Genomic DNA, 25700 nt, shown 5'->3' with positions numbered 1-25700 from the left:
TAAAGGATGTAGAGAGACAGAAGTTAGTTCTCATTTACTACTCATGGGAATGCAAAGAGTAAACCATTTTGGAAAATAATTTAACGATGTCTTACTGAACTGGAATGCTTTTAATTCTTAATACATGACCCACAATCATGCTCCTTGGTAAATGGACTTCTAGTTTATGCCTTCTGAATATAGATGTTTACAGCAGCTTTATTGGTAATTGCCAAAGCTTGAAAAGAACATGACCCTCAGAAGATGACACAGAGAAACTTCAGAAAATAGAATAGGGTGGCACCATCCTGTGTGCTTGAGTCCTGGACCACATAATGGGAACATGATGCTTCATCTCCCTTGTTTCTTAACTTCAGATGACATGTGACAAACTGCCTATCACCATGTGACAAACTTCTATCACCATGAATTCCCAGCTATAACAGACTGAGGTTTGAAACTGTGAGCCTGAATAACCTCTTCCTTCAAGTTGCTTTCTGCAGGGCATTTATCATAGCAATAGAAAAGAAGCAAATGCAATATCTTTAGCCACCAGGAAACTGAAAATGAAAATTATCTTAAGATTCCATCTCATCCCAATTGGAATTTTTTATATGTGTTAATGATTTGTCTGAATGGACATCTGTATACCATGCATGACTGGTACCCACAGAGGCTAGAAGATGGAATTGTATCCCTTAAAACTGAAGTTACAGACAGTTGTGAGCAGCAATGTGGGTGCTGGGAATTGAACACCAGTGCTCTGGAAAAGCAGTCAGTGTTTATAACTGCTAAGCTATCACTCCAGCCCCCCAACTGGATTGTTTATCACCAAAAAAAAAAAAAATGCTGATCAGTATGAAGAAAAAAATAAACCCTTATACAGTGATTTTTTTTCTTACTGTGTAGCCTTCCACTTTACTGAAAGTATTTATCAGCTCTAAGAGTTTAGAATGTAATCTTTGAAGCAGATTAAACATATAGAATTGTGTCATTAACAAGTACAGATACTTTGACTTCATTGTTCTATTTGCACCCCCTTTGTTTCCTTCTCTTGTCTTAGTGTTCTTAGCTAAGACTTTAAGCAGTGTGTTAGCCTTTATTTATACTTTTCAAGATTTTTCAGAGTTACATTGTCACTCCTAGTTGAACTGTTAGAGTCCCAGTCTGTGACTAGTATTTTTCACTCTCCATTTAATTGGTAAAGAAAGTTAATCTCTATATTACCCAATGTGTTGCTCTCTTATGATTTGGGGCTCTCCTGGCTTCTCATTTGGTAATTTGCACAAAAGTGAAAGCAGTATTAGATTCACAGGTGGATAGAGGAGCTACAAAAGATTATCCAGTCCCAAACATCACCAACTCTCACTTACTCAGTAAGCTCACAATGGAAGAGGGATTAATAAGGAGAGAAGTCAACAGGCTGAGGACCATAGTGGAATCAAAGAATGGAGATACTTATAATGAGGGAGGAAAATATAGCCATCTTCCAAAGTAGACACTCTTCAAAGGTTTCATGGAGAAACAAACTTATCCAAGCACTGTGCTTTGGTTGGCATGCAATAAGCTTTGCATGAACAAAAGAAAACTCTTTTTACAATTTCACATTCAACTATTGTATTTTCTTGTATGCCATTTAAAAAAAAACAATAACAAAACATGATTCTGTCTCTCAGGCAGTGACTAACTGCTCTTCTTGCATTTCCAGGACTTATTTAAAAATGTTCAGAGCAGAGTGACAGTACTCAGTATGACCAGAGTCATGGTTCAAATGCTCTCAGATGTTTTGCCGTGTACTTCCCGTGGGGAATGTGCTCACTGTTCCCTTTCATATGTTCTTGAACTGATCACCTAATGTTACAGGTCATAAAATCACACAACCAGATAGGACGTTATCAGGAACACAGCATTCCTACCTGATTTACCATGTACACCCAGATAAATCACCCTAATTCCACAGTCACTGGAAAGTCGCTCCCCAAAGTGCCCTGCTGTATCTTTGTTCTAATTACTGTAAAAATTCTCCCTAAAGGTAAACAAAGTCTCTGCCCTTAACATTTCTGTTCATTAGAGCCTGAAGGAATGGCCATCCAAAACAAAGCCCAACTTGAAACCCATCTCATGGACAAATACCAATCCCTAACATTATGAATGATACTCTGTTCTGCTTGCAGACAAGAGCCTAGCATAACTATCCTCTGAGAGGCTCCACCCAGCAGCCGATGGAAAGAGATGCAGAGACTCACACCCTATTAGATGGAGCTCAGGGAGTCTTATGGAAGAGTTGGAAGAAAGATTAAGGGACCCAAAGAGGACAGGGACTCCAGAGGAAGACCAACAGAATCAACTAATCTGGACCTGGGGAGCTCCCAGGGACTGGATCCCCAACCAAAGAGTGAGCATGAACTGGACCTAAACCTCCTGCACATGTATAGCAGATGAGCAGCTTAGTCTTCATGCAACTCCCCTAAACAACTGGAGCAGGGGCTGTCCCTAAGCCTGTTGCTTGCCTGCCTGCCTGCCTGCCTATGAATCCCATGCCCCTAAAAGGACAGCCTTTTCTGTCCTCAGTGAGTAAGGATATACCTAGTTCCTCAGTGAATTGATGTGTGGAGGGGAGGTTGACACCCAGAGGGGGGTTTCCCCTTCTCAAAAGAAAAGTGGGGAGGGGCAAGGACTTTCATGAAGTACTGGGTGGAGAGGAAGGGCTGTTATTGGGTTGTAAAAAGAATAAATAAGGGCTGGAGAGATGGCTCAGCGGTTAAGAGCACTGACTGCTCTTCCAAAGGTCCTGAGTTCAAATCCCAGCAACCATATGGTGGCTCACAACTATCTGTAATGAAATCTGAAGCCCTCTTCTGGTGCGTCTGAAGACAGCTACAATGTACTTACATTTAACAATAAATAAATCTTTTTTTAAAAAAAATTTTAAAAACAAGGAAAAAAGAATAAATAAGTAAATTTGATTTTTAAAAATCCTAAACATAAGCTTTTATTTAAAAATCAGTCATGTTTACTTTAAATCTTCAGAATGCATTATCTACTCATCAGCAATTTTGAATAAATTCTATCAGGAAGCTGAGGACAAAAATGGATATAAGAAATTACTTATCACCAGTCCAGCCTCAGTGAGAGTCATGTCAACCAGTGCTGTCATTGTTCTTGCTCCCTGACCATTAAGGAATCCTAGCTTAATTGAATTCTGAACTTCAAATTATTTTCTAAATTTTTCTACCTCAGATTCAGTAGCAGAAACATCTTAATATTGCTTCATTAACAATTTTATGTTTCCAAATGCTTTCTAAGGGTGGAGATCATAGCTGACAATCTACAGTTCTAAATTATTTCCTAGAATGGTGAGTGATTGAATCATTTATCTGCTCCAGCTACAATGCCTGAAAGGGACCAAGCACTATTGTTGTTAGTACCAGAGACACTGCCCAGTGAGGGGCTAGGAACCCCCTTAGAGTCGTCCTACAATTCTTAGATTAAGAGGGGAATGAGAACAATAAGCAGAGCAGAACTCCGTAGCTTGAAGCCCTCAGGGTTATGCTACTCTGAAACACACTCACCATGGCTACCATGGCTGTGCTAACTGGCCAGCCACATTCCATGAGTTCTAAAGCTATTCCTCCTGCATAGTCCTTGGCAAAATATAAGCTAAATGAATTGATGGAGAAACAAAATCTAGCCAGCTACCTACTGTCCAAAAGAAACACATTATATCTTTAAAAATAGGCACTGCCTTAAAGTAATAGGATGGGTGAAAGTATTCCAGTCAGATAGGACCAGGAAGCAAGCATGCACCACTATCCTAATGTCGGGCTAAATAGACTGCAAACTTAACCTCAACAGAAGAGATAAAGGGGGAAGCTTTAATCTCCTCACACAAACAGTTAAACAAGAGAACATTACTAACTTAATGTACTTAACTTGATGTATACATCAAGCTCTGATGCACCTGATTAAATTTAAAAAATGTAATTTTGGATTTAAAGATACAGATCATCATCAGCCATTAATGTCCCATTCAATATCCCATTTCAATATCCCATTTCTCTAATAGATCATCTGAACAAAGAACTTACCAGAGAAGCTCATCCATCAGATGCCTTCAATAGATACTATGAGCTGTTCCACATAACCACCATGGACTACACATTTTACAAGCAGTACCCAGAGGCTTCTCTAACATAGACTACAGCCTGGAACACACAGAAAAGCAAATCTCTACAAATTAAAAACATAGACAAATGATGTGATTCCTCCTATCTGACCACTATGAAATAAAATTTGAAATTGACAGCAAACAAATCTCTAGTAAGTACTCAGATTCAAGGAGATTAAACTACTCATTATTGAGTGATGATCAAATAAAAAATGAAAAATCTCCTGAGCATAAATGAAAATGAAACACAGTAGGACAAACCTCTGAGACACATTGAAAACTCATTTCTAATGTCTACATTAGAAAATCAGAAGGGGGAAAAAAAGCAAAAATAAATGACTTAAAGACAATTTGGGAAAAAAAAGAACAGATCAAACCTAAACCTAGTTGACAGCAAGAAATAAAACTAGAGCATACATAAGTGAAATAGAAACAACAGTACAAAGAATCAATGAGCTTAAAATCTGGTTCTTTGAGAAGATAAGAATATTGACAGACCCTTAGCCCAACTAACCAAAAGAAAGAAAGGGAACCCAAGTTAACAGAATCAAAAGTGTCCAGAGAATCATCACAACAGATACCAAAGCAATTCAGAATATTATAAGGAAATATTTTAGAAACCTGTAGCACATTAAGCTGGAAAACCTAAAAGAAATGGATGAACTTTCTAGGTTCTGCCAAACCAGCAAAATTACATCAAGAGGAAATCAACAACCTAGACAGATCCATGAGAAAACCCAAAGAGTAACAAAAGGCATTTTGCCAGACTTTCAAAGAACTAAAGCCAATTCTCCATAACAATTCAAACATACAGAAATGGAAGGCACGTTCCCAAAAATCCTTCTACAAAGTCAGTAACACTCTTCTTCACAAACCAGGTAAATGCAACAACGAAAGGAGCACTATGGGCCGTATACCTGATAAACATAGGTTTTAAAAATCCTCAGTGAAATACTTGCAAACAAAATACAGACATATATCAAAAAGATTATCCACTATGACCAAGTTGACTTTATTTCTGAAGTTCAGGGATGGTTCAACATACACAAATAAGTAAATGTAATAAACCATGAAAGTGGACTTAAAGAAAAACATCACATGATCATCTCAATAGATACAGAAAGGGCCTTTGACAAAAGCCAACACCAACATCTTCGTGATAAAAGTCTGAAAGAATTTAGACCTGCAGGAATATACTTTAACATAATAAAAGCTACCCACAGCTAATGTTATCCTAAATGGAGAAAAGTTTAAAGCAATCTCTCTGAAGTTAGGAACAACAGAGAGAGATCCATTATTTCCACTCCTTTTCAATACTGTGTCCACACACTAGGTGGGGCAATAAAGCAAAAGAAGAAAACAGAGAGTCTATGAACAAGGAAAGAAATCAAACCATCTCTATTTGCAGATGATATGTATACATTAAAAATCCCAAAAAAGTCTACCAGAAAACTTCAGACGGTGTTTTTGTTTACTTCTGTAGCCATGACAAAGCATTTTTACTATTTCTAAAAGCACCTTTGGGGGAAAAAAGGAGTTTATTTCATTTACACTTTCAAGTCATTATCCATTGTCATTAAAGAAAGTCAGGACAGGAACTCAAAGCAAGAATCTGGAGAAAAGGCTGTGAAGGAAGGCTGCTTTCTAGTTCACTCACAGGCTCATACTTGTCAAACCCAGGGTCACCAGCACGTTTCTGCATATGCTCAAAAGGACTTTTAATATCCGATTATGTTAAGAACTATCGGATGAAAGATTATCATGTTTTGGGTGGTTGGGCCCCTAAATACAATCACAAATAACCTTATAAAAGAGAAGCAGAGAACAGAGAACCTAGTTGTAAGGTAGAGCACTTGCTTAGCATATGCAAACCCCTATATTTGATTACTAACATCAGGCAGGAAATGGAGTGTGGGGGATTTGACTATAGAATGAGGAATGTGATATAATGATGAATGCAGATTTTGAAGCTATATGCTTTGAAGATACAGAATTGGGTCACAAGCTAAGGGATGTTGGAAGCCATTGTATGCTGAACAAAAAGCCAAGAAAATATACTTTCTCCTTCAGGGCCTACAGAAGGGACCAGCCTGTTGCTGACATACTTCTGGTAGCCCAGTAAAATGTCTGTCCTCTGAAATTTTAAGAAAGTAATTGAGGGCATCATAAGCTATTATTTAGAGTTTATTTTTACCAGGAAAATATGAAACTAATACAAAGCATAGAACTCTCAAAATACAGAACTGAATTTCTCGTTCACTGTGGAGCAGTTCCAGGAAGTTATTTAAAAATTAACAGTTTTCTCAAGAGTTGAGAAATACAACAAAATCCCACTAATAGGAATAAATGTGTGATTTATAAGTGTATCTCTAATGTAATTTTGTGGCACACAATTATGGTTTCAGATCCCTTGCCACTTGCTAGCTGGTGTGTGACTTTGGGTACATTGCTGAACCTCTCTGAGCTTATTCTTTCATTTGAAGAAATTATATATAGAATACATACTTCCCAGAAGTTGTGTTTCCTTTTTTAGCATCTGATATGTGAAAGGCAGTGCAGAAGGAAAGGGAGAGCCTGTCTGTCAAGGTCTTAGAACATGACACACACCGAATCCCTCCAGAGGACAAACCAGCAAAAGAAAGATAACGATACCTGGTTCCAACTAGCATGGGGGGAGAGAGAGTGTACCCCACCAGAGATGGCAGTATGATGAAGGAAGGAAATCTCCCTGAGAAATTGGGGCAGCCACAAGGGTTATAAGCATAAAATCTTCTTCTAGAAGTTTGTTCTAGACTGCAGCTGAATGGCTCAGAGGGAGGTTTGGAGCAGCCTATTTGCTTTCCCCTGGAGTAAACAGAAGGATGCTACATGAGACAAGACTGAGTGTGGTGGAAACATGGTCCTAACTTTACTCCTAGAAAGGAAAGGACAGGAAATACCCAGAAACTGCTCATATCTCAAGAAGGAGCTCACTGGAAATATATCTGAAAAGCACCCCCATTTCTTCCTTCACCCTTGAACTCCCCAATTGCAAAATTTGCTGGGAACCTTCAGATATCCCAAACTTTCAGCATGATGGGATAGAACTTCCTAAGGAGGGAACATGGAGGTGTTGGAAGACAGGAGCCTGGGGAGTTGCATGTAGACTATTAGGCTTAAAATTCCTTCTTTTCGTATGACTCAAACTGGAGAATTTTCCAGCACTGCCATAAGCTGTGCAGGGAACTTTCATGTTACATGTTCCTTCTCTAGACCCCTTGTAATTCAGAGTCACATTTCCCATTTCTGAATCCTAGGATGACCAAACATTTCCCACTTAGTGTAGAGAGAAGTTTCTGAAGGACCAGAAAACTAGCAACTAGCGTGCTCTCTCTGTCTCTCTGTCTCTCTGTCTCTGTCTCTCTCTCTCTGTCTCTCTCTCTGTCTCTCTCTCACACACACACACACACACACACTTGTGCACACAGAAGAGATAAGGGAGGGAATGCTGTCTGGCTCAGCTGTACCTAAATAAATAGCTGGACAGTCTGTACTTCCCACATTATCATACATTTGGTTTATCTGGTTTATTAAAAAGAAAAGGGCACTTCCTCCTTGTGCCTATGTTGGAAATTCCTTCCTGTTCTCCAGCTTTATATAGAGAGCAAGTGGCCATCCTTTACCTCAAGCTGCCTTCTAACATCCAACATGAATTCAGTGACGAAAATCAGCACACTGCTCATCGTGATTTTATCCTTTCTCTGTTTTGTGGAGGGTAAGTACCTGCAAAGGGAAATGAAGGGAAGTCTTAAGGGTGCTAATTTCTTTTTTTTGTTGTTGTTCTTTTTTTTAATTAGGTATTTTCCTCGTTTACATTTTCAATGCTATCCCAAAGGTCCCCCATACCCACCCCCCAATCCCCTACCCCCCCACTCCCCCTTTTTGGCCCTGGCGTTCACCTGTACTGGGGCATATAAAGTTTGCAAGTCCAATGGGCCTCTCTTTGCAGTGATGGCCAACTAGGCCATCTTTTGATACATATGCAGCTAAAGACAAGAGCTCCCGGGTACTGGTTAGTTCATATTGTTGTTCCACCTATAGGGTTGCAGTTCCCTTTAGCTCCTTGGGTAATTTCTCTAGCTCCTCCATTGGGGGCCGTGTGACCCATCCAATAGCTGACTGTGATCATCCACTTCTGTGTTTGCTAGGCCCCGGCATAGTCTCACAAGAGAGAGCTATATCTGGGTCCTTTCAGCAAAATCTTGCTAGTGTATGCAATGGTGTCAGCATTTGGAAGCTGATTATGGGATGGATCCCTGCATATGGCAATCACTAGATGGTCCATCCTTTAATCACAGCTCCAAATTTTGTCTCTGTAACTCCTTCCATGGGTGTTTTGTTCCCATTTCTAAGAAAGGGTAAAGTGTCCACACTTTGGTCTTCGTTCTTCTTGAATTCCATGCGTTTGGCAAGTTGTATCTTATATCTTGGGTATCCTAAGTTTCTGGGCTAATATCCACTTATCAGTGAGTACCTATTGTGCGAGTTCCTTTGTGATTGGGTTACTTCACTCAGGATGATACCCTCCAGGTCCATCCATTTGCCTAGGAATTTCATAAATTCATTTTTTAATAGCTGAGTAGTATTCCATTGTATAAATGTACCACATTTTCTGTATCCATTCCTCTGTTGAGGGGCATCTGGTTTCTTTCCAGCTTCTGGCTATTATAAACAAGGCTGCTATGAACATAGTGGAGCAGTGCTAATTTCTAAACCACTCTTTTTCAGTCTCACTCAGGCATGGAGGCTCAAACCTGAAGACTGAGGTTCTGGGCACTAGGGAAATCATATGTGATATACTAATCAAGAAAAAAAAAGCAGTAATTGCAGAGAAATGGGACAGTAATTTTTAGACCTTCAGCTCTCTGCATTTTTATTTACAGGTTTCCATTTTATTTCCCCCTTTCCTTGAAACATTGTTATGCTGTGTCCTACAGAGCATGCTCCCCCACTTCTCTTCTCTGGTCACTTCTTTGCCACGTATTTTGCAGGAATCTTTATTTACCTGATTACACCCAGGCTCTTCAAAGTTTAATACTACTCACAGATTCCCTTCCATTTTTAAGGCTCCAATTATAATTTGTAGCTGAAAATACTCAGTTTCACTCCTCAGGGAGATCTCTCTTCTGGGCATCTGCCTTATACCAGTGAATGCACACTTCCCTTGAACATCAGCCTTGATACATTACTCTCCTCATGACTAAATGAAAATTAATAGCTAATTCCTATCCTTTCTACTTATCAAATGTACTTGAAGTACAACAGCATTTCTATTTTGTCTCCCTTTTCATACTAAGAAATGTTAAGCCATAAAACATTATAGAAAATTTAGTGTTCTTTACCTATTAGAGAAAGACATTTCTAGCTATACCTAAAAAAACTAGAGTTCTTATTAAAACACACACATAAATTTGAAAGAAACCAAGAAGGGCCATATAGGAGGGTTTGGAGGGAAGGATGGGAAGAGAGAAGTTATGTAATTGTGTTATCTCAAAAAATTAAAAATATAAGGAAAGATAAATTTTAAAATTCTTCATGGCAAAAAGCAAAAAGTTAATTCATGTCATGAAAAATTGGCTAATGTTCCTACTATCTAATGACTTCCCATAAAAAATTAAATACATTAATAATCTAACAGAAAAATAAATTAAAGAAAGCAAAAATTCATCACAGTAAATACAAATAAGTATTAAATACACAAAAATGTGCTCAATCACATTCCTTATATAGCAAGAAATACAAATTAAAAGCACCTATTAGATAAAATATTCAGAAACTGAATAACATGATACAATGGTCTGATTATAGAGAGATAAGAAGTGTCTAAAATTGATAGCAAGAGAATGTATAGTTTCATTACCTTTAGAGTCTATCTTGCAAATCTATCAAAATAATTATTTTTAACTAGCAATTCTGCTTATATGAAATTATTTAACAGATACAATCATATGCAAATGAAATTATACCAGAACTACCTCACTATACTGTAATGTTCAGGATTAGTTACTGTGGCAAGTCATACCAAAAAAATAGAAATAAATTAAATTACATAAAGAATTGATTAACTAAAGCCTGCAACAAAGTATACTGGAATATTATGTATATAGCAAGCTGTTCAAAAGAAATCAAAGTGCAGAATATATACAGTGGATAGACATATCACTAGATTATAATGCTCGAGTTCCTGACATAAAAATTTGCACTATGTTTGCAACTAACTTGTGCACATCTACCCATTTGCCTTAAACCATCATTACTTATAAGTGGATAAACTCTTGGACCATACAGAGACAATCAGATTTGTCATTAGGGGTTGTTAGCAACATTTGTAAGGGTAGTTTGTGGAAGCAGGGAGAGTAGAATATAAACCCATGTCACAAAAGCATCCTTGAAATTGGATGCAAGTCAAGACCTCCTGTGCTCCATATAGGTTCTGATGCAATAATCTTGGAATGTCTGAGATGAAAAGTTAAAATAACGTACTCCACGATTTTTTTTCCTCCCACAACATTGCTCTTAACTCTTAAAGCTAAGTCTGTCATAGCTTCTGATGTCACCTCAGTGTCCTGCCTCTCCTGCCCTGTTACTACCTGTTACTACATGGAGATTCCTGGATCATTTCTCAGCTTGGTAGTAACAATTGGTGATACTTATTTCTTGAAAAGAAAGAAAGTCAGGCTAAGCAAGGTAGGAGCATCAGCAGAGAATGTAACCTCAGTGTGCTCAGAACATCCCATTGTTATTCTGTCCTCTATGCCCTCCAACACACAATTACCCAGATCTAACCTACATGTCCATATCTCCAGTAGTCAACTCAAGTCCTTGCCTAGAGAAGTCCTGCCTAGAAGACAGCATATTGACAGCATATTCATCTCTTTCCAATGAAATCTTTTTGTTGTTATACTCAAACTACATTTGAATTCTCTCTGTTTTTATTTCATCTTCAAATATAACTAGGTACTAACAGGTAATATAAATAGTGCTGTTATTATCTTGATCCATCCTCTAGCTTAATTCACAGAGCTAGGTTGAATACCAGCTGACGGAGTAAACAGACAACCCAGTCTACATGTACCACTGAAGCCTCTCTTTGATCTTGAAATCAACTATTCTCATAGCCCCATGGTTCTTCCTAAAAATCCTACTCTCTCCTTATCCAACAAATACAGGTCTGATCTGTAATTCATGTGAAAAGTCACGAGATTCAAGATGTACAATGTCACAAAGCAGATGCGTTGCAAAACCTGGTGAATCATGCAGTACCGTATCACACTTTGTTGGTAAGTGGGGCTGATACAGACTCCAAAAATGCCTTCAAACGACTATTCCTCCTGTTAGTGCCTGGGATAAAGAATGTAACATTGTCTATCCCTGCTAACTGGTAAGGCAGTAAATACATTTGAGAAGGGAGGAAAATAGTACTTTCAAATTTACCAGTAAGACACTTGGCATCCAGAATCAGAGTCAATAAGGGAGTGTGACCTCCCAAGGGAATGAGGAAGGGGATCTAGTGTGAAGGGGTTTTCCTCTTAGTGATGACTTTTAGAATGTTGTATTATAATAGATTCCTCCAACATGCATAACGAGGCTTCTTTATTTTTAGGAACAAAGCATGTGTACTCAAAGCAAATGTGCTCGCCTCAGTGCAAGGAAAAACAGCTTAACACTGGAAAGAAGTTGATTTACATAATGTGCTGCGAAAAAAACTTGTGTAATAGCTTCTAGATGGAGAAGAATCACTTGAAGATCATCTTCTGTTCAAGATCCAAACTTACAAATGAATCAAGATGAGGAACTTGCTTTCCTACTCGATTTCCATGATGGCCTGAGATCCCTGAGATAGCAACAGAGGCTGTGTCCTCGTTTCAGTGAAAGACTTCTTGACCACACCATTAGAGCACTGCAAAAAAAAAAAAAAAAAATCCATGCTTACCATGTTATTTTGCTTTTCCAGTTTGCAATGTCTAAGCCCTGTAATAGTGTCCCAAGGATTTTTATTTTAATCTCGAGAATCTGTGAATGCTGCAGTAAGTGGCAAAAGAGACATTGGAGATGTGAATAAGGATCTCAGATGGAAAGCTATTTCTGGATTGTCAGGGTGGGTCCTAGTTGTAAGTACAAATGTTCTTATAAAATGGGGGAGGGGAAGGCATGAATTGATTATAGAAGAGGAAATGATTATGTAATCGTGACTCACAAATTGGAGTGATGTCCCTTGAAGATGGATCAAGTGGTCATGAGCCAAGAGATATAAAAGGCCACTGGAAGCTGAGAAGAGCAATGAATTTAATTTTTCTCAATGCCTCCAGAAACTTGCCATGCTGATACTTAATTATATCCCCATGAGATTTATTTCTGACTTCAGAGTTCTACAAATTGAATAAATGTGTGTTGTTTTAAGCAATTGTGTTTGTAGTCATTTGTCATATCAGTGATGGGAAATCCCAATACGTGTATAGAAATTAAAGGTGTCAGTAATCCTGACCCCCAACTGGAGGGGTAGGCAAACTAGAATCCTTTGTTTCAGACATAGGGTATCCTGCAAAAGAAAAGGAATGTGGAGTAAGTGCTGTGAGTGAGTGAAAGGTTAGTTAGTAGGTGAAAGTTCCACCTTACACACTGCAAGCAACCCTTCAAATGTGACTTTGAAGCTAGTAGTCCCTACCCCTTTCTCTTTTTTTAATGTAGTTTTTTATTTAAATTATATTATTTATTTGCATTCCAGTCATTGACACCCCTTGTTTTCCTCCCACAGTTCCTTATCCCATTACTCCTCCCCTTTGCATCCAAGAGTGTACTCAGACACACACACCAGGCTTGGCCCTTCCCTGGGGCTTCAAGGCCCTCTAGGATTAAGGGCATCTTCTCCCACTGAGGCCACCAAAGCCTGATTCTACCACTTTCTAAAGCAATCAAATATCTGTCCTAACAGATGAATTTATAGTTTTTCACACGTTCATATACTAGCTCTCCTGAGTGTTAGTTTCTGTGCATAGTTTTGGTTTGGTTTTGCAATGATTTTGTTTATATATTCAAGTCCCTAGTTTTAGGTAGGAAATCACTCACAATATAATGTTGAGTAAAAATGTCCATTATTATTTTTCTCCATAGAATAAACTTATCTGATATGTTTTGCTATATAAGAATTTATACATTTATTTGAAATACTATTTTATAATATATGGAAAAAGAAAACCTTCTGGTCTGAGCCAGTGACCAGAGCAGACCTTGGGTTCTGGCTCTGCACCCAGTCCCACAACACCCAGAGGAATCTCAAATCCCAAGTGCTCTAAGACACCCAGGAACACATGTGCTCTAACAAACCCAGGATCATAGGCAAGGAGGCAACAACAACTGACCCAACACCTAAAGTAAGTGGGACCACCTCAATTCAGAGACACAGGAACTGCCACCCAGCCAGTGGTACAGGTTCCTTCAAGTCTGAGCCGGTGCCTGGAGAAGAACTTGGGTGCTGGCTCCACACCCAGTCCCACAACTCCCAGAGGAAGCTCAACTCCCAAGTGCTCTAACACACCCAGGATCACAAGATCTCAGGAGCTTAGTCACACCAGAATTTCAGGATCCCAGAGGCAACTTGACTCCCAGGAGCTCTGACATACCCTGAATTTCAGGATCACAGAATCACGGGATCACAGAGACAGCTGGACTCTGAGGAGTTCTGACACAACCAGGATGACAGAAGGGACAGGCTCCAGTCAGAGACAGAGAGGGAAGGTAGCACTAGAGATAACCTAATGTTGAGACACAAGCACAAGAACATAAGCAACAGAAACCAAGGTTATTTGGCATCATTAGAACCCAGTTCTCCCACCACAGCAAGCCCTGCATACCCCCAAAACACTGTAAAAGTAAAATTCTGATTTAAAATCACATCTCATGATGATGATAAAGGACTTTAAGAAGGACATAAATAACTCTCTTAAAGAAATACAGAAAAAGATAGGTAGAAGCCCTTAAAGAGAAAACACAAAAATCCCTTAAGGAATTACAGGAAAACACAATGAAACAGGTGAAGAAATTGAACAAAGCCATCCAAGATCTAAAAATGCAAATAGAAACAATAAAGAAATCACAAAGGCAGAAAACCGTGGAAATAGAAAATCTATGAAAGAGATCAGGAGTCATAGATGCAAGCATCACCAACAGAATACAAGAGATAGAAGAAAGAATCTCAGGTGCAGAAGATACCATAGAAAACAATGACACAACAATCAAAGAAAAGCAAAATACAAACAATTCCTAACACAAAACACCCAGGAAATCTAGAACACAGTGAGAAGACCCAAACCTAAGGATAATAGGTATAGAAGAAAGCAAAGATTCCCAACTTAAAGGGCCAGTAAATATCTTCAACAAAATTATAGAAGAAATAAAGAGATGCCCAAGAACATACAAGAAGCCTACAGGACTCCAAATAGACTGGACCAGAAAGGAAATTCCTCCCATCACATAATAATCTAAACAAAGAAAGAATATTAAAAGCAGCAAAGGAAAAAAGTCAAGTAACATATAAAGGCAAACCTATCAGAATTACACCAGATTTCCCACCAGAGACTATAAAAGCCAGAAGATCCTGAGCAGATGTCATGTAGACCCTAAGAGAACACAAATTCCAGCTCAGGCTACTATAACTGACCCGCGCTACCATCTCGCCAATAAGAACACACACAGGACACTCGGATCCTTCTGCAGTAAAGCTTTAATACATCTCAAGAGATAGATGATCAGCTTCAGGAGAGGAGACCCAGAGAGCAGAAAACCCCTCCCTTATATAGGCTGCGAAGTACGGTTAGAAGTACGGTTGGAGACGTGCACCACCGGGATTGGCTGCCCACCATCAGCCAGATGGCGCCACGGGAGAGGCAGGGCTCAGGTAATGGAAAGATACCCTGACGCCTGCGCACACTCACCACGAGCAATGGTGACAACGGTGTTGTCAGCGCCATCTTGTAATGGCGACCGTGAGGGCGGCTCCTCACACTATAACCAGCAAAACTCTCAATTACCATAGATGGAGAAACCAAGGCATTCCATGACAAAATCAAGTTTACACAATATTATTCCACAAATACAGCCCTACAAAGTATAATAGATAGGAAACTCCAACACAAGGAGAAAAACTACACCCTAGAAAAGGCAAGAAAGTAATCTTCTTTCAACAAACCCAAAAGAAGATAGCCACACAAACATAATTCCACCACTAACAACAAAAATAACTGGAAGCAACAATCACTTTACTTCAATATGTCTTAATATCAATGGACTCAATTCCCCATTAAAAAGACATAGACTAACAGACTGAATATATAAATAGGACACAGCATTTTGTTGCATACAGAAAACACACCTCAGTGACAAAGACAGACACTACCTCAGAGAAAAAAGGTTGGAAAATAATTTTCCAAGCAAATGGTCCCAAGAAACAAGCTGGAGCAGCCATTCTAATATTGAATGAAATCGACTTTCAACCAAAAGTTATCAAAAAATATAAGGAAAGACACTTTATATTCGTCAAAAGAAAAATCTACCAAGATATATTCTCAATTATGAACATCAATGCTCCAAATGCAGGGGCACCCACATGCTTTTCTTTCTTTTTTCTTTTTTTTTTCTTTTTTTTTTTCCTTTTTTTTGTATATATATTTTTATTAGATATTTTCTTTATTTACATTTTAAATGTTATCCCCTTTCCTAGTTTCCCTCTGAAAATCCCCTGTCCCCTACCCCATCCCCATGCTCAACAACACATCCACTCCTGATTCCTGGCCCTGGCATTCCCCTATACTGGGGCATAGAACCTTCACAGCACCTAGGTCCTCTCCTCCCATTGATGACCGACTAGGACATCCTCTGATACATATGCAGCTAGAGCCACAAGTCCCACCATGTGTTTTCTTTGTTTGGTGGTTTAGTCCCAAGGAGCTTTGGGGGTACTGGTTAGTTCATATTGATGTTCCTCCTATGGGGCTGCAAACCCCTTCAGCTCCTTGGGTACTTTCTCTAGCTCCTTCATTGGGGACCCTGTGCTCCAATCAATGGAAGACTGAGAGCATCCACTTCTCTATTTGCCAGGCACTGGCAGAGACTCTCAGGAGACAGCTATATCAGGCTCCTGTCAGCAAGCTCTTGTTGGCATCTGCAATAGTGTCTGGTTTGGGTGGTTGTTTATGGAATAGATCCCAGGTGGGGCAGTCTCTGGATGGTCATTCCTTCAGTCTCTGCTCCAAACTTTGTCTGTATAACTCTCTTTCCATGGGTATTTTGTTCCCCCTTCTAAGAAGGATCAAAGTATCCACACTTTGGTCTTCTTTCTTCTTGAGTTTCATGTGTTTTGCAAATTGTATCTTGGGTATTCTGAGCTTCTGGGCTAATATCCATTTATCAGTGAGAGCATACCATGTGTTCTTTTGTGCTTGGGTTACCTCACTTAGGATGATATCCTCCAGATCCATCCATTTGCCTAAGAATTTCATAAATTCATTGTTTTTAATAGCTGAGTAGTACTCCATTGTGTAAATGTACCATATTTTCTGTATCCATTCCTCTGTTGAGGGGCATCTGGGTTCTTTCCAGCTTCTGGCTATTATAAATAAGGCTGCTATGAACATAGCGGAGCATGTGTCCTTATTACATGTTGGTAGTGCTATGTCCAATTTTCTGAGGAACCGCATTCATAAAAGAAACTTTACTACAGCTCAAAGCACACATTGCACCTCATACAATAATAGTGGGAGAACTTCAACACCCCACTCTCAGCAATGGACAGATCATGGAAACAGAAGCTAAACAGAAACACAGTGGAACTAACAGAACTTATGAACTAAATGGATTTAAGAGATCACTATAGAGCATTTCATCCTAAAATTCTCAGCACCTCATGGTATCTTCCCCAATATTCACCATAAATTGGTCACAAAAATGGGCCTCAACAGATACAAGAAGATTGAAATAACCCCATGCATCCTATCAGATTAGCATGGATTAAGGCTGGCCTTCAATAACAAGAAAAACAAGGGAAAGCCCACACACATATGGAAGATGAACAAAGTCCTACTCAATGATAACTTGGTCAGGAAGAAATAAAGAAAGAAATTAAAGACTTTTTAGAATTTAATGAAAATGAAGGCACATCGTACCAAAACTTGTGGGACTCAATGAAAGCAGTGGTAAAAGGAAAACTCATAACTCTAAGTGCCTCCAAAAAGAAACCGGAGAAAACTTATGCTAGCAGCTTGGAAGCACACCGGAGAGCTCTAGAACACAAAGAAGCAAATACACACAAGAGGAGTAGATGGCAGTAAATAATCAAACTCAGGGCTGAAATCAACCAAGTAGAAACAGAAAGAACTATAAAAGAATCAACAAAGCCAGAAGCTGTTTCTTTGAGAAAATCAACAAGATAGATAAACCCTTAGCCAGACTAACTAGAGGGCACAGAGAAAGTATCCTAATTTAAAAAATCAAAAATGAAAAGGGAGACATGACAACAGAATCTGAGGAAATCCAAAACATCATCAGATCCTACTATCAAAGCCCATACTCAACAAAACTGGAGAATCTGGATGAAATGGACCATTTCCTAGACAAATTTCCAGGTACCAAAGCTAAATCCGACAAACAACTTCAGCAACATAGCTGGATATAAAATTAACTCAAACATATCAGTGGCTTTTCTCTACTCAAAGGATAAACAGGCTGAGAAAGAAATTAGGGAACCAACACCCTTCATAATAATCACAAATAATATAAAATACATTGCTGTGACTCTAACCAAGCAAGTGAAAGATCTGTGTGACAAGAACTTCAAGTCTCTGAAGAAATAAATTGAAGATATCAGAAGATGGAATAATGCTCATAGATTGACAGGATTATTATAGTAAAAATGGCCATATTGCCAAAATCAAATTACAATTTCAATGCAATCCCCATCAAAATTCCAACTCAATTCTTCATAGACTTAGAAAGGGCAATTTTCAAATTCACTTGGAGTAACAAAAAGCCCAGGATAGCAAAAACTATTCTCAACAATAAAAGAACTTCTTAGGGAATCACCATTCCTGACCTTAAGTGGCATTACAGAGCAATAGTGATTGGGGAAAAAAAAGCTGTATTGTATTGATTCAGGGACAGGCAGGTAGATCAACAGAATAGAATTGAAGACCCAGAAATGAACCCAAACACCTATGGTCACTTGATCTTTAACAAAGGAGCTAAAACCATGCAGTGGAAAAAAAGACAGCATTTTCAACAAATAGTACAGGTTCAACAGGACATCAGAATGTAGAAGAATGCAAATCTATTCATTCTTATCTCCTTGTACAAGGCTCAAGTCCAAGGGAATCAAACCTCCACATAAAGCCAGATACACTGAAACTAATAGAAGAGGAAGTGGGGAAGAACCTCAAACACATGGGCACAGGAGAAATTTTCCTAAACTTATGCTCTAAGATCAACACATGCTTTCCATGCAGCCCTGGGTGGACATCTGGCTGTGTTAAGCCACCGACCCCACACGGAGGGTGGTGGACAAGGGGCAGCCCCAGGTACCAGGTTCTCAGCCTCCGGCATCCCATGCTGGATATATTGGAGGAGCTGAGAACAGAATAGGGGCCCCGGGGTGGCACTCGGTCCCAGGAAGGAAGGGAAGAGAGGGTAGGGGGAGAGGGGTCGCTAGATGGTTCTCTCATGGGCAAGAGTCCTTGGTCAGGTCCATGACTAGGAGCACAGGATGGCCTTCTGGTGGGAGATTAGACATGGCTCGTTAAGAGAAAGCTTATCCCATCATTCAAGCCTGGCAGGCCTTGATGATCAGAGACAGTCTATGGTTTTAGAGCTTTATTGTAGAAAGGCAGGGGAAAAGAAGAGAAGGTAGAAGGAGAGAGGGAGAGGCTGGCCATAGCCACGTGGAGAGAGGGAGAGAGAGAGAGAGAGAGAGAGAGAGAGAGAGAGAGAGAGAGAGAGAGAGAGAGAGAGAGAGAGAAAGAGAAAGAGAAAGAGAGAGAAGGAGGGCTAGAGATTAAGAAAGATAAAAGCTTAGAGAGAGAGAGGTCGGGCCAAGCAGCACCTCTTATAGTGGGCTGTGCTATCTTGCTGTTGCCAGGTAACTGTGGGGAGGAGCATACCTAGCTATAGTCAGGTAACTGTGGGGGGTGGTCTATCCAGAATGCCAGAAGCTTGGGACATTGTCTGCATGACTGATAGCCACAGACCTCCCCTGTGGGGGCTGTGGGGGCAGTAGCTTCAACAGGAGCCAGGGGTCTAGAAGACATGATCTAAAGCCTTCCATCCCATGTAGGTAGAAATTACCACCCACTGGGTTCCACCAGGGTTCAAGACCTAAGATTGACTGGAGATCAGGCTGTCTGTGCATAGCCCATTGCCCCACATTTTAACAGAGGAATAGATATAGAAAATGTAGTTGATTTACACAATGAAGTACTACTCAGCTATTAAAAATAATGAATTCATGAAATTCTTAGGCAAATGGATGGAATTTGAAAATACCATTCTGAGTGAGGTAACCTGATCACAAAAGAACACACACAGTATACACTCACTGTAAGTGGATGTTAGCTCAAATGCTTGGAATACCCAAGATACAATTCACAGACCACATGAAGCTCAAGAAGAAAGAAGACCAAAGTGTGGTGCTTCAGTCCTTCTTAGAAGGGGAAAAATACTCACGGGAGCAAATACAGAGACAAAGTGTACAACAGAAATGGAAGGAAAGGCCATCCAGAGACTGCCCCACCTGGGGATCCATCCCATATACAGTCACCAAATGCAGATACAATTGTAGATGCCTAGAAGTGCATGCTGACAGGAGCCTGATATACCTGTCTCCTGAGAGGCTGTGCCAGAGCCTAACATATACAAATACAGATGCTGGCAGCCATTGAACTGATCATGAGGTTCCCAATGAAGGAGTGAGAGAAAGGACTGAAGAAGCTGAAGGGGTTTGCATAGGAAGAACAATATCAGCCAACCAGAGCTCCCAGGGTCAAAACCACCAACCAACGAGTACACAAGGAGGGACCCATGGCTCCAGATGTATATGTAGCAGGAGATGGCCTTGTCAGGCATCAATGGGAGAAGAGGCCCTTGATCCTATGAAGGCTAGATGTCCCAGTGTAGGGGAATTCAAGGCCGGGGAGGCAGGAGTGGGTAGGTGGGTTAGAGAGCACCTTCATAGAAGCAGGTGGAGGGGGATGAGATTGGGGATTTTCAGGGAGAGGGGTACCGGGAAAGAGGATAACATTTGAAATGTAAATAAATAAACTATCCAATAAAAAGAAAGAAAAAATTCACTGCTACGTACTAATCTCTCTCACAAAATTTCTGATATCAAAGGTATGAGTTTCTTCACACAAATGAATCCTCTGCATCTCTACTGGACACTGGCAGAGAGTCCTGCAAGTTAACTCAACTCTGATATGCCGTGTCAGCCTCTGTTCCTACAGAGTGTGAGGGAAGCCCCTTTTCCAGCACACAAATGCATACCTCCTCACCAGCTCAGTAGCACCCAAAATAGCACTTATTTTGTTAGGGATTTTAATGGAAGATTCATAAATACAACAGTGATTTTAGTCAAGTCATCAACTGATGATGATGAATTCAACCTCTAGTCCCTCTCCTATCTTCCCAGAGATTGAAAACTGAGGAAGAAAGCTGAAGGTTCTAAATCTCAATCACATATTGCTTTGTTCCCCATGACCAATCCTGATTCTAGTCATACCTCCAAATCATCTCCCCAGGATAAACTCGGGTGTGGCTGAAGTCCATTATGAATAGTGAAAGATGTAGAAATGTTTCAAGAATTGAGAACCAACGGCCAGATACCATAACAGAAGGTATTCCTGTTATTTTTATCACTTAGGAGATCACAGAAGTTTTTTGTTTGTTTGTTTGTTTGTTTGTTTTTGTACCAGAAGCCAAGCACAAATACAAAATAAACTACTCTTCAAGTTATGGTGGGAAACACTCCCAACAGACCTACTACTCCAAGCTGGAAACATCATGCAGATAAAAATGAACATAATATGCCTAGCCTAATGACCAGCATTGCTTATGTAGTGGTTTAAATATGGTTGGCCGATAGGAAGTGGCACCATTAGGAGGTGTGACCTTGTGGGAGTATGTGTGGCCATGTTGGAGGAAGTTTGTCACTGTGGGTGAGGGCTTGGAGGTCCTTCAGATCAAGATGGAGAACTCTCAGCTCCTCCAGCACCTGCAGTCTGCCTGTAAACTGATATGCTTCCCATTATAATGACAATGGACTGACCCTCTGAAACTCTAAGTCAGTCCCAATCAAATTTATAAACTAACTTTATAATAGTTTCTGTGGTCGTGGTGTCTTTTCACAACAGTAAAATCCAAACTAAGACATCTCATTTATCTTCTGAGTGTGGTGCTAGCTGGAGGCTACAAATTCCTACTACTGCTCAGCACTAAAAAAACAGTATTAAACTTTGTGTCATTCACCCAGAGAAAACATATTCAATATTCAAAGTTTGATATCTATTAAATATCATCCTCTGACATCGTCATAAAGTCAAAAAAATCTTAAGTTGAACAATAATGCATGAGAAACTATTTGTACGGATTTTGTGTTGTATCTCTAGACACACTGTTCTGTTCTATTGTCTATGTGCACTGTGGTCTAAATATGTCAAAATTCATATGTTGAAACCTAGTTAGCAACATAATAATAGTTAAGGGGGGGGACTATATCCTAAGAGTAGGGTTTATATGAGCAGGGATGGTAGTCTTATAGAAGAATCCAGAAGGAACTTTTGTCCTTTCTACTATGGCAGAACTCAGCAAGAAAACACCACCTGCAAAAAAGTGAACCATAAGAATGTTTGCAACCTTGCTGTCCCTTGATCTTGGACTATCCATCCTCCAGAACTGAGAGCAACAAATGTGTGCTATCTATATTACATATGCCCTGATATTCTGTGACAACAGCTCAAGCTTTTTAAGGTAATTTTATTTTAAATAACTACTATACCATTTTATCACTAAGGCTCTGAGGATGTCTTCTATATCTGATTAAACACCCACTTGCAGTGAATCTCTTTGTCTACTGCCAGGTTCTGTGTTACTGTGACAAAACATATGATAGAAATTTAAGGGTGGGGGCTGGTGAGATGGCTCAGTGGGTAAAAGCACCCAACTGCTCTTCCAAAGGTCCGGAGTTCAAATCCCAGCAACCACATGGTGGCTCACAACCATCTGTAACAAGATCTGAAGCCCTCTTCTGGAGTGTCTGAAGACAGCTACAGTGTACTTACATATAATAAATAAATAAATCTTTAAAAAAAAAGAAATTTGAGGGTGACAAGATTTATTTGGACTCACAGTCTCAGAGGATTTGGTCCATAGACCTTTGAATCCATTGATGTGGGGACAATATAACACACGGCATCATGGTACCATGAATAGTATGGTAACCGAGATCTATTTATCTCACTATGAACAGTAAGCAGATCAAGAGACAGGAAGAGTCAAGATACAGTTACTCCCAATTACCTGCCCTGGTAACCTAGTCATGAATATATAAGTCCATATAGGGCATTTTCTATTCATATGGACAGTTTCCTTCTTGCCCATTATTGCTGTCTTCTTAGTTTAGGGGAATAACTAACACTAAAGGCCTTAGAAAAAGTCATTAGAGGCCTATTAGAATAGAAGTGTCTTTAAAGTGTGTGTGTGTGTGTGTGTGTGTGTGTGTGTGTGTGTGTGTGTACAGAAAGAGACAGAAACAATGTAGTTGTGAGTTGTTCTATAATGGGACATCAATGCCCTTACTAGACACAACAAATAAAAATGCAGCTGAACAAGGAGACAGGTTTAGCTAAGCTTATAGGAACGGTCTCTGAAGGGTAGCAATTTTAAGGCTGTAAACATCCTGGGGAAGAAAGATATAGTGGACATTTTCTGTATATACTGTCAACATCCACACATGGACCAGAGGAAGGCTTTGCTGTCCTTCCAAGCCCCACCTTGGGTGTCTTAGTCAGTGATATATTGCTATGAAGAGACACCATTGTAGTTGATCTTAGTTACTTTGTGGTTTCTTCTTTTATTCCACCCTTATTCCCCCCAATTTTGCCCCCATCATGAGATAGGAGGTAAAGAAGGATAGAGGGGAGAAAGAATGATAGAGATTCTTGAACATAATTTCTTTCTTCTTTTTTCTTTGAGCACAACTACTAACGAACTGTAACCAACCTCCCTGAATGGCCAATAGCCACCAAAGGATCCCACCTATCAGGGCTTTAGCATTTATATAACCTCTGAAAAGTTCCCAGAATTCCAAATGTCACATAATCTCAAAAACTATCTGCAGCTGCAAAAACCATGCCTCTGATAGAGCACAAGGCAAATCATAGTCAGCTGCTGTGAAGCAAGCCCATATCACCACACCTGGGACTAAAATGAAAACATATGCTTATATTTCTGTGTTTTTTTTAAGAAACCAAAATTCCAGAATTCTCATCACACACTGTGACCACAGAAACTCTTATTAATTGGGGCCTGCTTAGAGTTTCAGAAGTTGATTCCATTGTAATCACAGTGAAAAGCATGGTCAAATTCAGGCAGATATGATACTAGAGAAGTACCTGAGAATTCTACATGCAGATCCAAAGGGAGCAGGAAGAAAGAGACTCTGGGCTAAAATGGGCTTTTTGAAACCTCAAAGTCCAACTCCAGTAATATACTTCCTTCAACAGGTCACATGTCCTAATTCTTTCAAATAGTGCACACTCCCTGGTGACCAAATATCCAAATCTATGAGCTTATGGGGGTCATTCTAATTCAAGCACTGGGGTAGGGATGAAAGAAAGGTGAAATTTCAAGACCTGTAAGTCATATAAAGTACTCAGAAATGGCTGGTTGTTTGTAAGCCCTTTACCCCATAAAAACCCCTAACTTTGAGCCTTGGGGTCGAATCCACTGTCTCCTGCATGAGATACATTTCGACCCAGAGCTCCGCCATTAAACTGCCTCATGTGTTTACAGCAAGAAGGATTCACGTGTTTCTTTGGGTGCGCTCTCTCTCCTGAGACTAGAGTAAGGGTCCCCGAAAGGGGGTCTTACGGGGAGGCTTTGCCATTTTCCCATAGGTCTGAAGCTAAGGTTCTTGACATGGCCAGCTCATGTCAACAGCACACATTCATTTGAGGCTTCTACCACGCCCCACAAAAGAGATTATTTAATAATATCTGGAGCTGGTGAGATGGCTCATTAGTTAAGAGCACTTGTTGCTCTTGCAGAACACCAGTGTTTGAGTCCCAGCACCCACATCCATATGTAATTCCAGTTCGAGGGGACCTGATACCCTCTACTGGCTACCATGGGCACCAGGCACACATGTAGTGCACAGATATACACACAGGCAAAAGACATCTATACAAATGTTTTTTTTTTAAATTGAAGTTACATGTTAAAGAAAAAACTGAGTTACATATGAGTGAGAGGCCAAATTAAAGCATGTTTACAATGTGTATATAGCAGAAAAGGAAGGCTGAAAAGGCAACCTTAAATTGTTGGGTCTTTTTTTAATAATCATCAAATTAAATGTGGGGGAAAAAGCAGAAAAGGAAAATTAGCAAAGAATACAGGTAGAGCTGGAGACATGGCTCTGTAGGTAATGTATCTGTTCATAAACATGAGAAACTTGGTTCAATTCCCTAGAACCCATGTAAAAGCTGAGCTGCCACACCACCTCCAGTAGGATCTGTGTGACAAGTTCCACAGACTGAGGCGATTGACCTCAAAAGGGGGAGGCCTCCTGGAACCGGTTGTGGAACTCTTCGCCAGAGAAAAAATATTGAGCCATAGTTCTCACAGCAATCTATCTGTGTTGTTTTCTCTTATTCCTTTTCTTATTTACATGTTCCTGGTAGCCTAGGCCAAGATTTTAAGTGAGAATAATGTGTAAGAAACCATCCCTAGAGATGGGGGTCACTAAAATGACCTTATCCCCAGGGAAACCAACGCTTTACTTTTTAAATCATTTACAAAACTTTTATGATAGATAAAAATTTTCCCAACAATAAAATTTCATATGACTACATGTATGTCATCAGAGGTGGGTTTTGGTATATGGTAAAGAAAGCCTTAATTAGAAAAAAATAAAGTAGTTTAAGTTTACATATTGAAGATTTACAAAAAAAAAAAAAAAAATCAGGCATTAGATGTTAAATAGTAATTGACCATGGAGCTAGAGAGTTAGTTCAGCAGTTAAGAGCACTGACCGTTAAAGATTTATTAACCTGCTCCTGGAAATAATGCCACTAGCCTTGGACAACAGCCCCCACTGAATACATCCTTTTAGAGTTGTTATATTATGATGATATTACCCGTTCTGTTTGTGATTCACTGAAAACATAGTTTCAGAGTTGTAATGCTTGGATAATTTTTGTGCTTTACTGTGCCAAATGATTTTTGTTGGTATTTGTGATTGTTTCATTGGTTATAGTTTCTA

At 39.6% G+C, this 25700-nt stretch overlaps 2 protein-coding genes across 2 annotated transcripts in view; one reads left to right on the top strand and one right to left on the bottom strand.

Moving 5' to 3' along the window:
- The window catches only part of Pate2 (prostate and testis expressed 2), a 61090-nt gene extending 53209 nt beyond the window's left edge, over window positions 1-7881 (bottom strand). Inside the window, exon 1 of the mRNA XM_011242563.2 lies at window positions 7810-7881. The gene's annotated coding sequence lies outside the window, so the exon portion shown is untranslated. The remainder of the gene's footprint in view (window positions 1-7809) is intronic.
- Window positions 7796-12588, top strand: Pate4 (prostate and testis expressed 4). Its single transcript, NM_020264.4, has 3 exons — window positions 7796-7901; window positions 11356-11466; window positions 11790-12588. Exons 1-3 carry the CDS (start codon window positions 7835-7837, stop codon window positions 11909-11911), a joined length of 300 nt encoding a protein of 99 aa, NP_064660.2. The 5' UTR covers window positions 7796-7834; the 3' UTR covers window positions 11912-12588.
- The last annotated feature ends 13112 nt before the right edge of the window (window positions 12589-25700 follow it).

The sequence above is a fragment of the Mus musculus genome, chromosome 9 (genome assembly GCF_000001635.26).
Source record: "Mus musculus strain C57BL/6J chromosome 9, GRCm38.p6 C57BL/6J".
In the NCBI taxonomy this organism is placed as follows: domain Eukaryota; kingdom Metazoa; phylum Chordata; class Mammalia; order Rodentia; family Muridae; genus Mus; species Mus musculus.
This window is presented reverse-complemented; position numbering and strand designations above follow the sequence as displayed.

Excerpts from the sequence above, each read along its gene's own strand:
- Pate4 (NM_020264.4), top strand. The coding sequence starts at position 7,835 with ATGAATTCAGTGACGAAAATCAGCACACTGCTCATCGTGATTTTATCC. Across the intron at positions 7,902-11,355 it reads CTTTCTCTGTTTTGTGGAGG|GTCTGATCTGTAATTCATGT; the intron begins GTAAGTACCTGC and ends CAACAAATACAG. Across the intron at positions 11,467-11,789 it reads TACCGTATCACACTTTGTTG|GAACAAAGCATGTGTACTCA; the intron begins GTAAGTGGGGCT and ends CTTTATTTTTAG.